The sequence below is a fragment of the Oncorhynchus kisutch genome, unplaced genomic scaffold (genome assembly GCF_002021735.2).
Source record: "Oncorhynchus kisutch isolate 150728-3 unplaced genomic scaffold, Okis_V2 scaffold893, whole genome shotgun sequence".
Lineage (NCBI taxonomy): Eukaryota > Metazoa > Chordata > Actinopteri > Salmoniformes > Salmonidae > Oncorhynchus > Oncorhynchus kisutch.
In genome coordinates this window covers 70,790-85,676 of record NW_022262838.1, presented here as the reverse complement: position 1 = coordinate 85,676, position 14,887 = coordinate 70,790, and the positions used below count along the sequence as shown (strand labels likewise).

Genomic DNA, 14,887 nt, shown 5'->3' with positions numbered 1-14,887 from the left:
GCAAGGGCTGATTTCAAGGTTTTACTGCTAACCTACAAAGCATTACATGGGCTTGCTCCTACCTATCTCTCTGATTTGGTCCTGCCGTACATACCTATACGTACGCTACGGTCACAAGACGCAGGCCTCCTAATTGTCCCTAGAATTTCTAAGCAAACAGCTGGAGGCAGGGCTTTCTCCTATAGAGCTCCATTTTTATGGAACGGTCTGCCTACCCATGTCAGAGACGCAAACTCGGTCTCAACCTTTAAGTCTTTACTGAAGACTCATCTCTTCAGTGGGTCATATGATTGAGTGTAGTCTGGCCCAGGAGTGGGAAGGTGAACGGAAAGGCTCTGGAGCAACGAACCGCCCTTGCTGTCTCTGCCTGGCCTGTTCCCCTCTTTCCACTGGGATTCTCTGCCTCTAACCCTATTACAGGGGCTGAGTCACTGGCTTGCTGGGGCTCTCTCATGCCGTCCCTGGAGGGGGTGCGTCACCTGAGTGGGTTGATTCACTGTTGTGGTCATCCTGTCTGGGTTGGCGCCCCCCCCCCCCCCCCTTGGGTTGTGCCGTGGCGGAGATCTTTGTGGGCTATACTCAGCCTTGTCTCAGGATGGTAGGTTGGTGGTTGAAGATATCCCTCTAGTGGTGTGGGGGCTGTGCTTTGGCAAAGTGGGTGGGGTTATATCCTTCCTGTTTGGCCCTGTCCGGGGGTGTCCTCGGATGGGGCCACAGTGTCTCCTGACCCCTCCTGTCTCAGCCTCCAGTATTTATGCTGCAGTAGTTTATGTGTCGGGGGGCTGGGGTCAGTTTGTTATATCTGGAGTACTTCTCCTGTCCTATTCGGTGTCCTGTGTGAATCTAAGTGTGCGTTCTCTAATTCTCTCCTTCTCTCTTTCTTTCTCTCTCTCGGAGGACCTGAGCCCTAGGACCATGCCCCAGGACTACCTGACATGATGACTCCTTGCTGTCCCCAGTCCACCTGGCCATGCTGCTGTTCCAGTTTCAACTGACCTGAGCCCTAGGACCATGCCCCAGGACTACCTGACATGATGACTCCTTGCTGTCCCCAGTCTACCTGGCCATGCTGCTGCTCCAGTTTCAACTTCCACCTGACTGTGCTGCTGCTCTAGTTTCAACTGTTCTGCCTTATTATTATTCGACCATGCTGGTCATTTATGAACATTGAACATCTTGACCATGTTCTGTTATAATCTCCACCCGGCACAGCCAGAAGAGGACTGGCCACCCCACATAGCCTGGTTCCTCTCTAGGTTTCTTCCTAGGTATTGGCCTTTCTAGGGAGTTTTTCCTAGCCACCGTGCTTCTCCACCTGCATTGCTTGCTGTTTGGGGTTTTAGGCTGGGTTTCTGTACAGCACTTTGAGATATCAGCTGATGTACGAAGGGCTATATAAATAAATTTGATTTGATTTGACATAATAAGTTGCATGGACTCTGTGTGCAACAGTGTTTAACATGAGTTTTGAGTGACTACCTCATCTCTGTACCCCACACATACAATTATCTGTAAGATCCCTCAGTCAAGCAGTGAATTTCAAACACAGATTCAACCACAAAGACCAGGGAGGTTTTCCAATGCCTTGCAAAGAAGGGCACCTATTGGTAGATGGGTACAAATAAAAAAAGAAGACATTGAATATCCTTTTGATCATGATGTATAAACACATGTATTTCATCCATTTTGTCATGAGGTTGTGTGTGTAGATGGATGAGAAACAAATGTATTTCATCCATTTTGTCATGAGGTTGTGTGTGTAGATGGGTGAGAAACACGCATTTCATCCATTTTGTCATGAGGTTGTGTGTGTAGATGGGTGAGAAACATATGTATTTCATCCATTTTGTCATGAGGTTGTGTGTGTAGATGGGTGAGAAACACATGTATTTCATCCATTTTGTCATGAGGTTGTGTGTGTAGATGGGTGAGAAGCATGTATTTCATCCATTTTGTCATGAGGTTGTATGTGTAGATGGGTGAGAAACATATGTATTTCATCCATTTTGTCATGAGGTTGTGTGTGTAGATGGGTGAGAAGCATGTATTTCATCCATTTTGTCATGAGGTTGTGTGTGTAGATGGGTGAGAAACACATGCATTTCATCCATTTTGTCACGAGGTTGTGTGTGTAGATGGGTGAGAAACATGTATTTCATCCATGTTGAATCCAGGCTGTAACAACATGTGGAATAGGTCAGGAGGTATGAATACGTTGTGAAGACAGAGTATAGAAAGAGTCTGGCTCTGTTGGGGTCACCTATAGGCCTGTAGTTCAGAGCGGAGACAGGGGACAGACAGCCTCGTAAGAAGAGAACAGTCGGTGTAGGTTTACTAAAGGCAAGTAAAACGAGCTTTAACTTTTCATGAATGAATAATGAGCACTTTCTTTAACACTCACTCGTGTGTTAAACTCACATTTAAAGTATTGATGAGTAAAGAAAGACCAGGGCCCATTTTCTCACAAACATGTACTGATCTGGGATCAGTTCTCTCTTTACGATCATAATGAATAAGATTACACGACAGCCTGGGTGGACCTGATCCTAGAACAGCAGTCCTACTCTGAGACTGTCTGCTGGTCAGTGCTCTGCTCAGGACAGGATTACAACATGCTGTCTCCTTTTCAATGTACATTTCCGAGATGTGTAAGAGATGTTTGGCTGGTATAACTGGACCGCTAGGCTGATTCAGAGCCGTGGCTGGTATAACCTGACCACTAGGCTGATTCAGAGCCGTGGCTGGTATAACCTGACTACTAGGCTGATTCAGAGCCGTGGCTGGTATAACCTGACTACTAGGCTGTTTCAGAGCCGTGGCTGGTATAACCTGACTACTAGGCTGTTTCAGAGCTGTGGCTGGTATAACCTGACTACTAGGCTGTTTCAGAGCTGTGGCTGGTATAACCTGACTACTAGGCTGTTTCAGAGCCGTGGCTGGTATAACCTGACCACTAGGCTGTTTCAGAGCCGTGGCTGGTATAACCTGACTACTAGGCTGATTCAGAGCCGTGGCTGGTATAACCTGACCACTAGGCTGTTTCAGAGCCGTGGCTGGTATAACCTGACCACTAGGCTGTTTCAGAGCCGTGGCTGGTATAACCTGACTACTAGGCTGATTCAGAGCCGTGGCTGGTATAACCTGACTACTAGGCTGACTTGAAGCCGTGGCTGGTATAACCTGACTACTAGGCTGATTCAGAGCCGTGGCTGGTATAACCTGACCACTAGGCTGTTTCAGAGCAGTGGCTGGTATAACCTGACCACTAGGCTGTTTCAGAGCCGTGGCTGGTATAACCTGACTACTAGGCTGATTCAGAGCTGTGGCTGGTATAACCTGACTACTAGGCTGACTTGAAGCCGTGGCTGGTATAACCTGACTACTAGGCTGACTTGAAGCCGTGGCTGGTATAACCTGACCACTAGGCTGATTCAAAGCCGTGGCTGGTATAACCTGACTACTAGGCTGATTCAGAGCCGTGGCTGGTATAACCTGACTACTAGGCTGATTCAAAGCCATGGCTGGTATAACCTGACTACTAGGCTGATTCAGAGCCGTGGCTGGTATAACCTGACTACTAGGCTGATTCAGAGCCGTGGCTGGTATAACCTGACCACTAGGCTGACTCGAAGCCGTGGCTGGTATAACCTGACCACTAGGCTGATTCAGAGCCGTGGCTGGTATAACCTGAATGCTAGGTTGACTCAAAGCTTAGTGTGTGTGTGGTGTTGTTACATTGTGATGCAGCACCAGAAAGGAACAGCCTATTCCACTGTTGTGTCCGTCTGAACCACATCCCATGTTTGTTTCCTGACTCGCCATATGTTTCCAATGGAAGGAAGGCAGACAGCCGGACACAGACCAAAATACACTGGATGTGGACTAGTCTTATATCACACCTACGTAGCAGACACAGGACTCTGCATATGAGGTGCTGTTGAGATCACTACAGATCAATGTTCCCTCTAAGCTGCGCTCGTGCGTAGCTCACTGGGACTGCCAAACAGAAGAAACATCAGCCTTCGCAGAGAAGCAGGAGATTGAATTTCATTCAATTTTAGAGTTTCCCCCTTTAATTAAAACTATCAACGCTTCGCTCTACTGTGGGAATTGTGATCGAATCAATGCAATATTAGCCACTTTCAATGTAACATATCGAAACAAAACGAACTATGCAAGACTTATTAGTATGCATAACTAACTGCAAGAGGTTTTGTTGTAGGCAGAACGCATCGGAATTCATTGTATTGGCAGGCAGGACTCAGTGTACTCTGCACCAGGATGTGCTTGTTTTGAGATCAAAGCAAGAGCTGCATGCAGCCACGTGTGCACATTCTGTTCATATCCTTTGTTAGTGAGTTATTAGTCCAGTTATAGATCATTAGTAGTCGGCAGTAGGGGAGTGATTACTAGTTAGTGAGTTATTAGTCCAGTTATAGATCATTAGTAGTCAACAATAGGAGAGTGCTTGCTTCCTACATGTCTAGACATCTTTGAAAAGTGAGTCTGGTAAAGAGCACTTTTTTTGTCTTAAAAGGGGAAGTGTTGTATTAGAAGACAGGCTTGAATAATCTAAGTAGCCAATAGGCATGTGGTAGCATAATGTGTCTGATTCTCTGTAATAATGGTGTGGGTATAATAATGCATTTTATTTTGTAAAGTGGTTTCTTGCATTCAACAACATTTTCAGTCACCTCCTTGTCTGAAGGACAAGTGGATTAACATGTTAATGTCAAGTCAAAAGTCTCAAGGAACGTAGACCTACATTAAACACCACACATTGGCTGCTACTGTAGGTTGAATGATAGAACAGCTATTTCCATGTTAGAATGTTATGGGAGGCATTTTCTCCATTGTTTTTGATGGTAGGCCACTCTAAATTATGATCAAATAGCCACAGTTGCCTACCTGACCATTGTCTGAAACTGTAACTTAAAGCAGGTACAGCCTCAGTGTTCACAGTAAACACACCCTGGAAGTTGCACAGAATTTTCACAACTTTCAAGTTTGCACTCAGCAGACCTGAAAATGAGAGGGAACGTTGCTATGGAAACTGTACAGTTTTTTTTTCTGGCTCAAAAAGGGGCTTAGGTGCTGGGCGTGGCAGGGGGTGTGGCAGAGGGCGTGGCAGGGGGTGTGGCAGAGGGCGTGGCAATGAGCACGTCTCAGCGTGGCTACATCTTAGAGAACATTTTAAAGGCCCCCCATCTTGGCTCTGTAGATACAACATTTTGCCGTTTTAAAGCAAATTTTCTGCGATTCTACATATTCTGCCATGGAGCCGAGAGAAAATGACGCAGTTTTAATGCTATAGTTTCCTTCTATTCTACACATTTTGCCATGGCTAAGGCTGTGTTCTTTTTCTCAAACATAATAACTAAATTAATACGGCTAAATTCATTGTTTTGGAATATTTTATTCTCCCTGAATGTGAAGATTTATTTTGGCAATGGTTAGTTCTTAAAGATGATATTATTTCAAATATACACTGAGTGTACAGAACATTAGGAACACCTTCCTAATATTTAGTTGCACCCCCTTTTGCCCTCATTACAGGCTCAATTAGTTTTAGAAAGTAAAAGCGTTCCACAGGGAGGCTGGCCCATGTTGACTCCAATGCATCCCACAGTTGTCTCAAGTTGGCTGGATGTCCTTTGGGTGGTGGATCATTCTTGATACACACAGGAAAACTGTTGAACATGAAAACCCAGCAGCGTTGCAGTTCCTGACACAAACTGGTGCTCCTGGCACCTACTACCATAACCTGTTCAAAAGGCACTTCAATATGTTGTCTTGCTCATTCATCCTCTGAATAACACACATACACAATGCATGTCTCAAGGCTTGAAAATCCTTCTTTAAATCCGTCTCCTCCCCTCCATCTACACTGACTGAAGTGGATTTAGTGACATCAACAAGGGATCATATCTTTCACCTGTTCAGTCTGTGTCATGGAAACAGTAGGTATTCAGAATGTTTTGTCCACTCAATGTATATAGGTCCAGTATTTTTTTCTACATATTATATATCTGGTTTTAGTCATTTAAGTTTACGATTTCATTGTTTTTCCATCACCAAAATTGATAAAATACAAACAGTTTGGAGTTAGGCGAACAGTTTAGGCTGCCTGCCCAATGATTACAATGGAAGAAATATCCCTGCAATACAACGGTGGGTAGAGGCCACTGTGAAGCAGGAAGCTAAGAGAGCTTTCCATCCTCTCTGAAGCCGACGTCATGGGAACTCTGTTGGGGGATATCTAGGCCGCAGCCGGCTTCCTGCTCTGCTCCACAGCTGAGTCCACTACAACCAGACACTCAGCCAGACTGCGTTCTGATGGCTACAGACACATTGTTCACTTAGTGTAGACGAGTGTCACGCTACACTGGAATGTCAGCTTCCAGAGTAGTTTAGGCCTCAGGGACCGTGAAGAGTCAACGTTACAGTAGGACAATCTGCGTGATGAACATCAGTGTACAGTGTGGAGATAAAGATCTGAAGGCATGTCAGTCTCTCAGTGGTCTTGTCTTGCTGCAGGAAGCACATATGGCCTTAAGGTTGTAAACATTACAAAGGTGTCAATGTGTACAAGAGGAGAGGCTAGATAGGCTTTCTAATGAGTTCATTGTAGAATGATGTGTGGAGAAGAGCCCAAATCACCAATAAATTCATGTTTATCATTGCAGCTTAAAATGTCCATCCATAAACCCCAAATAGTTTTGTGAAAGCTGGAAAGGCCAAGGCTCTCATTGTAAAGGTTTGACCCACAGCCACTGTTAACACAAACCAACACCTAGCTATCACAGCACAGCTACACAGCCACTGTTAACACAAACCAACACCTAGCTATCACAGCACAGCTACACAGCCACTGTTAACACAAACCAACACCTAGCTATCACAGCACAGCCACTGTTAACACAAACCAACACCTAGCTATCACAGCACAGCCACTGTTAACACAAACCAACACCTAGCTATCACAGCACAGCTACACAGCCACTGTTAACACAAACCAACACCTAGCTATCACAGCACAGCTACACAGCCACTGTTAACACAAACCAACACCTAGCTATCACAGCACAGCCACTGTTAACACAAACCAACACCTAGCTATCACAGCACAGCCACTGTTAACACAAACCAACACCTAGCTATCACAGCACAGCTACACAGCCACTGTTAACACAAACCAACACCTAGCTATCACAGCACAGCTACACAGCCACTGTTAACACAAACCAACACCTAGCTATCACAGCACAGCCACTGTTAACACAAACCAACACCTAGCTATCACAGCACAGCCACTGTTAACACAAACCAACACCTAGCTATCACAGCACAGCTACACAGCCACTGTTAACACAAACCAACACCTAGCTATCACAGCACAGCTACACAGCCACTGTTAACACAAACCAACACCTAGCTATCACAGCACAGCCACTGTTAACACAAACCAACACCTAGCTATCACAGCACAGCCACTGTTAACACAAACCAACACCTAGCTATCACAGCACAGCTACACAGCCAACACAAACCAACACCTAGCTATCACAGCACAGCTACACAGCCACTGTTAACACAAACCAACACCTAGCTATCACAGCACAGCTACACAGCCACTGTTAACACAAACCAACACCTAGCTATCACAGCACAGCTACACAGCCACTGTTAACAAACCAACACCTAGCTATCACAGCACAGCTACACAGCCACTGTTAACACAAACCAACACCTAGCTATCACAGCACAGCTACACAGCCACTGTTAACACAAACCAACACCTAGCTATCACAGCACAGCTACACAGCCACTGTTAACACAAACCAACACCTAGCTATCACAGCACAGCTACACAGCCACTGTTAACACAAACCAACACCTAGCTATCACAGCACAGCTACACAGCCACTGTTAACACAAACCAACACCTAGCTATCACAGCACAGCTACACAGCCACTGTTAACACAAACCAACACCTAGCTATCACAGCACAGCTACACAGCCACTGTTAACACAAACCAACACCTAGCTATCACAGCACAGCTACACAGCCACTGTTAACACAAACCAACACCTAGCTATCACAGCACAGCTACACAGCCACTGTTAACACAAACCAACACCTAGCTATCACAGCACAGCCACTGTTAACACAAACCAACACCTAGCTATCACAGCACAGCCACTGTTAACACAAACCAACACCTAGCTATCACATCACAGCCACTGTTAACACAAACCAACACCTAGCTATCACAGCACAGCCACTTAACACAAACCAACACCTAGCTATCACAGCACAGCTACACAGCAACTGTTAACACAAACCAACACCTAGCTATCACAGCACAGCCACTTAACACAAACCAACACCTAGCTATCACAGCACAGCTACACAGCCACTGTTAACACAAACCAACACCTAGCTATCACAGCACAGCTACACAGCCACTGTGAACACAAACCAACACCTAGCTATCACAGCACAGCTACACAGCCACTGTGAACACAAACCAACACCTAGCTATCACAGCACAGCTACACAGCCACTGTTAACACAAACCAACACCTAGCTATCACAGCACAGCCACTGTTAACACAAACCAACACCTAGCTATCACAGCACAGCTACACAGCCACTGTTAACACAAACCAACACCTAGCTATCACAGCACAGCTACACAGCCACTGTTAACACAAACCAACACCTAGCTATCACAGCACAGCTACACAGCCACTGTTAACACAAACCAACACCTAGCTATCACAGCACAGCTACACAGCCACTGTTAACACAAACCAACACCTAGCTATCACAGCACAGCTACACAGCCACTGTTAACACAAACCAACACCTAGCTATCACAGCACAGCTACACAGCCACTGTTAACACAAACCAACACCTAGCTATCACAGCACAGCTACACAGCCACTGTGAAGCAATAAGGGAAGAGAAGGGAACTCTGCATTCTAACACTGAATGAAGCACCACAACAATGGCAAGTCATGTGACCTGTCCTTGTCAAGACAATGGTCGTCAGGTCCTGTGTTAATATACACAAACCCTTGGACCTGGAAAAATACAGTTTTTCTACTTAGCTGAGGAAGACTGCTACTTTTGGTCTCTGCACTACATTTATGCCAGTTACCATGGGGTTCCAAGGCCATTATCACACCCTGCTCCACCATCAGGGTTGTGTTCATTAGGTATTAAATGGAAGGAAACAGATTGAAACAAGGAGGGACTACCTGAACTTATCCAATAAGAAACACTCATTTTCATTTTGTTTATCTCTGTGCGTCTTATTGAACACAACCCAGACCATAATCAAGAGATCAGACATAATGGATATGTGTTTCACTACTCAGACCTGATGACTTGGGTGACAGGTTTCTGACACCATGTACAGGAACCATCGTAGCATGAAGCAGGGCATCGATGGTGGATGAAAATAAGAACTGGCAGTCAAACGAGTGCATCTACAAACGGGACTAATAGCCTATAGCGACAGTGGTAGCCTGGAAGCGTGCGGTAGTCTCGCTTAACATAGATATGACAGAGTCCCTCTGCTCAAAATGTCTACAAATAGTGTCCCTTTAAATAAAGTCAGTCAGGCCTCTTGAGGTGAGACAGTGTTTACTTGCTGGTCAACTCAACGACCCCAGGCGGGGGCTTTCTACTCAGACTGCATTAGAAGGTGGAGGTCAACTCAACGACCCCAGGCGGGGGCTTTCTACTCAGACTGCATTAGAAGGTGGAGGTCAACTCAACGACCCCAGGCGGGGGCTTTCTACTCAGACTGCATTAGAAGGTAGAGGTCAACTCAACGACCCCAGGCGGGGGCTTTCTACTCAGACTGCATTAGAAGGTGGAGGTCAACTCAACGACCCCAGGCGGGGGCTTTCTACTCAGACTGCATTAGAAGGTGGAGGACTTTTACACACACAAATCAATAGAAATGGCCATTTGAATAAATGATCAATAGCGTGTCTGAAGAGATGGACATCATTTTAACACAATTATGAGATGGAAGAATGTCACTATCAGTTTGTTCAGATGCAGAGAGAGCAGCCTACTTGGAGGACATGGGCTTGTTATTATCACTGACCAACGGGTCTCAATTCAACCTCTTTGCCTTGAAAGGGATTTGAATAATCCTCCTGGTAACATCATTATCGTTCGGCTGAGGAAAAGTGTCCCGCCACAAGCTACCTGGCATTGCCACCATATCTTAATCATATCCATTAGAACAGGGCGTGTGACATCTATATTGACATCAAAATCTTCACAATCACGCTTCCTTTCATTTACAAAATAGGGACTGAGGGCTAAGTGAGGATGAAAGTTTCAGTCTCTGTAACTTCAAGCAATAACAACAGTATAACACTAAATGTAAACTTATTCAGAAACGTGAAAATCGAGGCCCGTGGAATTTCCCCAGAAAGCCTTGGTGTGTTTGATAAACAGGGCAGCCTAGAAGAAGCACCACAGTGGGCTGACAGTCAGTCTGCAGAGCAGTGAAGAAGAGACACAGTCACTCACCCTCTTTGGAACAGGTCCACATTGTAGAACTTGTGGAGCTCAACAGAGAACTCCACCGTGGCCTGCACCTCACTCATGTTTGGCTTCAGAGGCAGACAGAAGGCTTACATCACCTGGGACATTATGACCCCTGTGGAAGGAGGAGAGCATCCATGTGAGTTACCTGAACTGATGTGAAGAGGAGTTATCATCACACTGGACACAAATACAGGAACAACCTCGAGGTCTTTCTCTCCTCACACTAGTAGAGAACTACAGTGGAGCATGTGTTCTCATCACACACACCCTCAGGCGGTCAGGCACTCACCTACACACACACCACACACACACACACACACACACAGCGAAAGTACAAATCACGCAGGCACACACACACACACACACACCCCTAGTCAACAGCAAACAAACAGTCGTACTTGGCTCAGCTGTTTCCAATAACAAGCACCGAACACCCAATCCAAACAGACCCATGAGGGCTGCTGCCTGCTGGGTTCTCTGCTTCAGATGTAAATAACATGTCTTTCCTAATTGGCTGGCAGCTCAGCCAAACAGAGAGAGAAGGTGGGGAGAGAGAGAGGGAGAGGGATGGGGGAGGGATGGGAGTATGGGGGGGGAAGGAACAGCTATGAATCACACGCTAAAATAGTCCTGAAATACTATATCAACTACTGGACAATACTAGAAATACACCAAGTACGTGTCTACAGGCCTCCTACAGGCCGGTCTCCTACAGGCCGGTCTCCTACGGGCCGGTCTCCTACGGGCCGGTCTCCTACGGGCCGGTCTCCTACGGGCCGGCCTCCTACGGGCCGGCCTCCTACGGGCCGGCCTCCTTACAGGTAGGTCTCCTACAGGCCTCCTTACAGGTAGGTCTCCTACAGGCCTCCTACAGGTCTCCTACGGGCCTCCTACAGGTCTCCAACAGGTCTTAAATTAAACATTTTTTGCTCTCAACTTAGTCAAGCCAAGTCTTAGGGACAGAGAAGAATTGAACCTAGTCTGAAACACACAGGTGGGACGAAGACCCAGAGGGCAGATTCGGCTCAATGGAGCTGAGAGAAATTGGCATAGCAAAATCACCCAGAAGCCCTGTAAATGACTCATGTGAGGAATGAATAAATAACAGTCTTGTAGAGCTAATGGTGCCATGTTCCTGGCAATGAAAGCAGATGAGTTGGAGGGGGAAGACAATATGGCCGGCTGCAGATTTGAAGGAGATAGATGGCTTAGATGTGACTGAACTAAAGAGACCTGGGCTGGGTTGTTTAGAAAACACACAGGAAAGAGGCCAAGTAGGGCAGAGAGGGTACAGCTAGCAGGGTTGTTATGATATCTAATGCAGAGGAAGCCTTGAATACAGACTCTTTAGATCTCTCCCTAACACTCTCTTTCTCCCACCAAGTCTGTCATGTTCTGTCTCTCTGATCTCTGACTCTCCCTCTCCGCCTCGACCGCTCTCTCTGGCCCTCTGTCAGTTTCTCTCTTCCCTTCTCTCGTTTTCCTCTCTCTCTATCCCCCTGCCCCCACTCTTTCACTCAGAGATGAAGGAGGGAGACAAACAACAAGCCTGGCATGGTTTTCTCAGGCAGATAACCAGAGACTCTTATGTATTCATAAACAACCAAGGCAAGCCACCATACATAACAAGCTCTCCATCTTACAGCAAGGAATGCTGTAAATTATTGAGTGAAAACGCAGGGAATTTACTTTAATCATTTCAACACCGTATTCATAAAGCTTCTCCTCAGAGTAGGAGTGCTGATCTGGGAACAGTTACGCATTTTAGATTATAATGAATGGACAGGGAGGACCTGATCCTAGATCAGCACTCCTCCTCTAGGCAATGCTTTACTTATTAATACAGGCACATAAATTATAGGATAGACAAGAATATCCCTGTCTAACTAACAGTAGCATCATCCATAGACAGGCTGCAAATGAGAACACTGTGTTGCATGAGAACACTGTCTCTGGGTTTCCATAGTTTCCATAGCCATGTCATAAAGTGGATGTGCTGGGAGCAGGGCATGTTAAAACCTGTTGCACATTTCTCTTATATGGGACAACACCAGTACCTGCATCTGCACGCTTCACAAAGCAAAGTGCATTCAAACAGAGATGGCATGGCTATCTGAAACAGGGCCAGAGATAGTGGTGCCAAGCCAACTTTAATTAGAACAAGTGTCATATTTCTCAACTGAGTGCAACGTTTCCGTTTGAGTGATCAAACGGGTTCCTTTAAGTTGGTAATAGTTTGAAAACATTGTGGTGGTGAGCTGCTCCAAGTACAGTTACAAAGCCTAGATCCACTGAGTTATGTCTACCAGCAGGGTATTTGCTTTGCATAGCAGTGTGTGCATGCTGGTTTAGGCTACTGTTTGCATGGCCAGCTACCCATTTACTAACTGAACAAACAAATAGTCAAATGACTGAGATTTAGCAACACAATCACAATTTACAACTGAACTGACAGAATGATGCAAAACAATACAGTCTAGATCTAAGACAACATTACAGATTGTACTGATGAGGAAACAGGGGAATGTAGCCTACTTAAGATAAACCGGAGTCACCCTTATTGTTCTTCCCTCATAACTCAGCATGATGCAGACTACAACACATTTAGGTTACAGTATAGTACAGTATACTTAGCTAGTATGCATGTGCTTTTCTAATCAACTGTGTAGTGTGGTGCCAACCCGTTTCCTTCCTGAGTGCAGCTATGTGTGCTGTCTGATTAATAATGTACCTTATAATAATCTATGGAATTCACACTCCACTCCCTGGTCTTTTGAAGCCAGTGCTACTCCTGGTCTTTTGAAGCCAGTGCTACTCCTGGTCTTTTGAAGCCAGTGCTACTCCTGGTCTTTTGAAGCCAGTGCTACTCCTGGAAGTTAAATGATTGTGGAGAAACAGTAAGCTCCATTCATGACAGTTTCAGTTTATTGATCTTTGCCAAGCAAAACAACTTTGCTACCTGTGTCTGTGAATGCTCTGAGTGTCTTTAACAATCATACCTGTAGTCTACCTGCCTATTTTTCCAACCTAGTCACACTCTTGACAGTGAGTCTATGAGGATACTTCAACATTGTGTAGGTAGCTTGCAAGCTAGCTAGTTACGCAACTGAACAGAAATAACATTTTGACAACTTACTGAGAAGAAATAGCCCAAGTCATATCTGAGAAGACATACAACAACATGGTATAGCTAGTTAGCTAACGTTAACTAGTTACCTTGACTGATGGAACGTATGACAGTTCAGGGGAGAGTAACATTTATATCCCAGGGTCTAGGAACATACTAATTAAGGGTTCTGGTTCAGTAGTTAGTTAGCTATGTAACACATGCAGAAACACTTCGTCTATATAGGTCGTGTTGATTGAGCAACTTACATAGGCCTACTATTTCCTCAAAAGTTTCCCAGGATCATTCTCAGATGTTGAAATATTCTGTGACCATCCCCTACTGCAAACAAGGACAGAATGAATCACCACACAACATCTGTCTCGCAAGTGTAGTTAGTTACCTAGCCAGCTTCTACCATCAAAACGTCATAGCAAGATAACTAGTTAACTGGGAATTTTGTCAACTAACTAACTAGCTGGGGTTTCTTCAGAAGAAACATACAAATAGTTGAGTCAACAACGCACAGTAGTTATATAGATAATGTGTTGGCTACAGTAGTTAACGTTAGTTAAATCAGCTGCCAGTCTCACCACATAACGTTAGCTAACTACTGTTAGCTAACGTTACATTGCTAGTTTTGCAGTAACTAGCTAGCCGTCCTTACTTAGCTAGCCAGCACGATAGCTAGCTACGAGTTTAAAGTTAACTAGCTAATCTTTCAAGTACTAAAGCAGCAGCCAATGGCTTTATTTTCACACATCGGATCTGACGTTGCTGTTATCTAGTAGCTAGCTAGCTAGCTCGTTGGCGCGTTGATCTACTCAGTACTCACCAGATTCTGTGTCGACAGATCACTTCTCCTGATAGTTAACAGACGAAATACTATAACAAAACAGCATTAAGCCGACTTCAAAACCAAACGGGACAACGACATGGGTAGTCAATCCAGTCCCTTGATTTTGCACACAGCCTCCGCAGCCTGACAAGGCTAGCGACGATCCGCTGGAAAACAGTGGAAGCGACCACGCACGTTGTCGAACATAAAAACAGCGCAGTAGCTGCGCAGATCCTGTCAAGTGGTCCTCTGACGTCCTTGCCGGTGACTCTTTTGGTGCTTTCAAGACAACTGAGAACTCAAATAACCGAGGTCAAATCATGAACTTGCCCTTCACACCTCTAGCCATAGCCAAACCGATT

General features: G+C 45.4%; 1 protein-coding gene across 5 annotated transcripts in view; it reads right to left on the bottom strand.

The window, feature by feature from the left end:
- Positions 1–14,887, bottom strand: part of LOC116362891 (protein FAM135A) — a gene marked incomplete at its 3' end in the record, with an annotated part of 52,675 nt that extends 37,788 nt beyond the window's left edge. For 4 of the 5 annotated variants that reach the window (XM_031816905.1, XM_031816907.1, XM_031816908.1 and 1 more), the window contains 2 exon segments: positions 10,564–10,693; positions 14,523–14,887. In XM_031816905.1, coding sequence (XP_031672765.1) covers positions 10,564–10,640 — 77 coding nt within the window. 5 annotated transcript variants of the gene reach the window in all.